General features: G+C 36.9%; 1 protein-coding gene across 1 annotated transcript in view; it reads right to left on the bottom strand.

Annotated features, from left to right (window-relative positions):
• Nucleotides 1–27: 27 nt before the first annotated feature.
• Nucleotides 28–1,097, bottom strand: part of LOC101846618 — a gene marked incomplete in the record, with an annotated part of 16,110 nt that continues 15,040 nt past the window's right edge. The window contains 2 exon segments of the mRNA XM_013090057.2: nucleotides 28–285; nucleotides 846–1,037. Coding sequence (XP_012945511.2) covers nucleotides 98–285; nucleotides 846–1,037 — 380 coding nt within the window.

Genomic DNA, 1,097 nt, shown 5'->3' on the forward strand with positions numbered 1-1,097 from the left:
TAAGATAAAGATAAGATAAGATAACACTTTAAAATTATCCCAGAGGGGGAAAAATAATAAGATAAAAATAATAATAAAACTGCAATTTATCTAAACTTCAGCCCAAGTTTCCCCTACTTGTACAGGGCTGTGGCTGAGGGTCCCAGGTCGTGTTTCTACACTCGTGGACGGAACTCGCGAGTCCTCCAGGCAATGTGAAGCCAGTGTAGCATGTGACGGTCGCTGACCAACCAACTGTCGAGACGGTGGCCTTGAGGTCGGTGCTGTTTAAGTCAGCACAGAATTCTGAGGGAAGAATGAACGTTTATAAGATGTGTGTATTTTTGGATGATTTTTATTTATTTAATCTTCACCTAGTTTCTTCTTTTCTTTTCTTTTCTTTCCTTTTCTTTTTTGTTGTTTTTTTAAAACGTTTTTTACCTGGTGACCAAAATCTTCACCTTTTATTTGTTACTATAAATGTTAAGCTGATGTTGGCGTGCATGACGTTGTTTTTGTCGTAGTTGTTATCATTGTTACTGTAGTTGTTATTGTTTTGATGATGTTGTTGTTATTGTAGTTGTTGTCATTGTTATCATTACTACTATTGTAGTTATTGTTGCTATTGTTGATTGTGTAGTTGTTGTTACCGATATTGTTGTTGTTGTTATGAGGATGGTGTTGTTGTTGTAGCTTTTGTCATTGTTATCATTATTACTGTTGTTGTTGCTGCTATTGTTATTAATGATGTTGTTGTTGTTTTGTTTTTAAAAAAAAAAATCCATTGCCTTCTTAGTGTTTTTAACGACCCCTAGAAAACAAAACAAAAAAATAAAGTAAATGAAATCACCAATTAAAGAACTGACCTTGACAAGACTCGAGTGATGGGTCCCAAGTACTGTCTTCCGCGCAGAAAAATCCCATGACGTCATCGCCAGAAGAGAACCTGTAGCCATCTTGGCACATGAGCCACACAGTGGTGCTGTAGTCGAAGGCGATATCTGCACTGGGAGCGTGCTGCACTTTGAGATCGGTGGATGTCCAGGGGCAGCGGTTGCCTGGAAATAATAAAAATAATAATAATAACAATAATAATAATGATAGCAACAAAAGCAACA

This window comes from Aplysia californica, unplaced genomic scaffold (assembly GCF_000002075.1).
Source record: "Aplysia californica isolate F4 #8 unplaced genomic scaffold, AplCal3.0 scaffold01128, whole genome shotgun sequence".
Taxonomy (NCBI): domain Eukaryota; kingdom Metazoa; phylum Mollusca; class Gastropoda; order Aplysiida; family Aplysiidae; genus Aplysia; species Aplysia californica.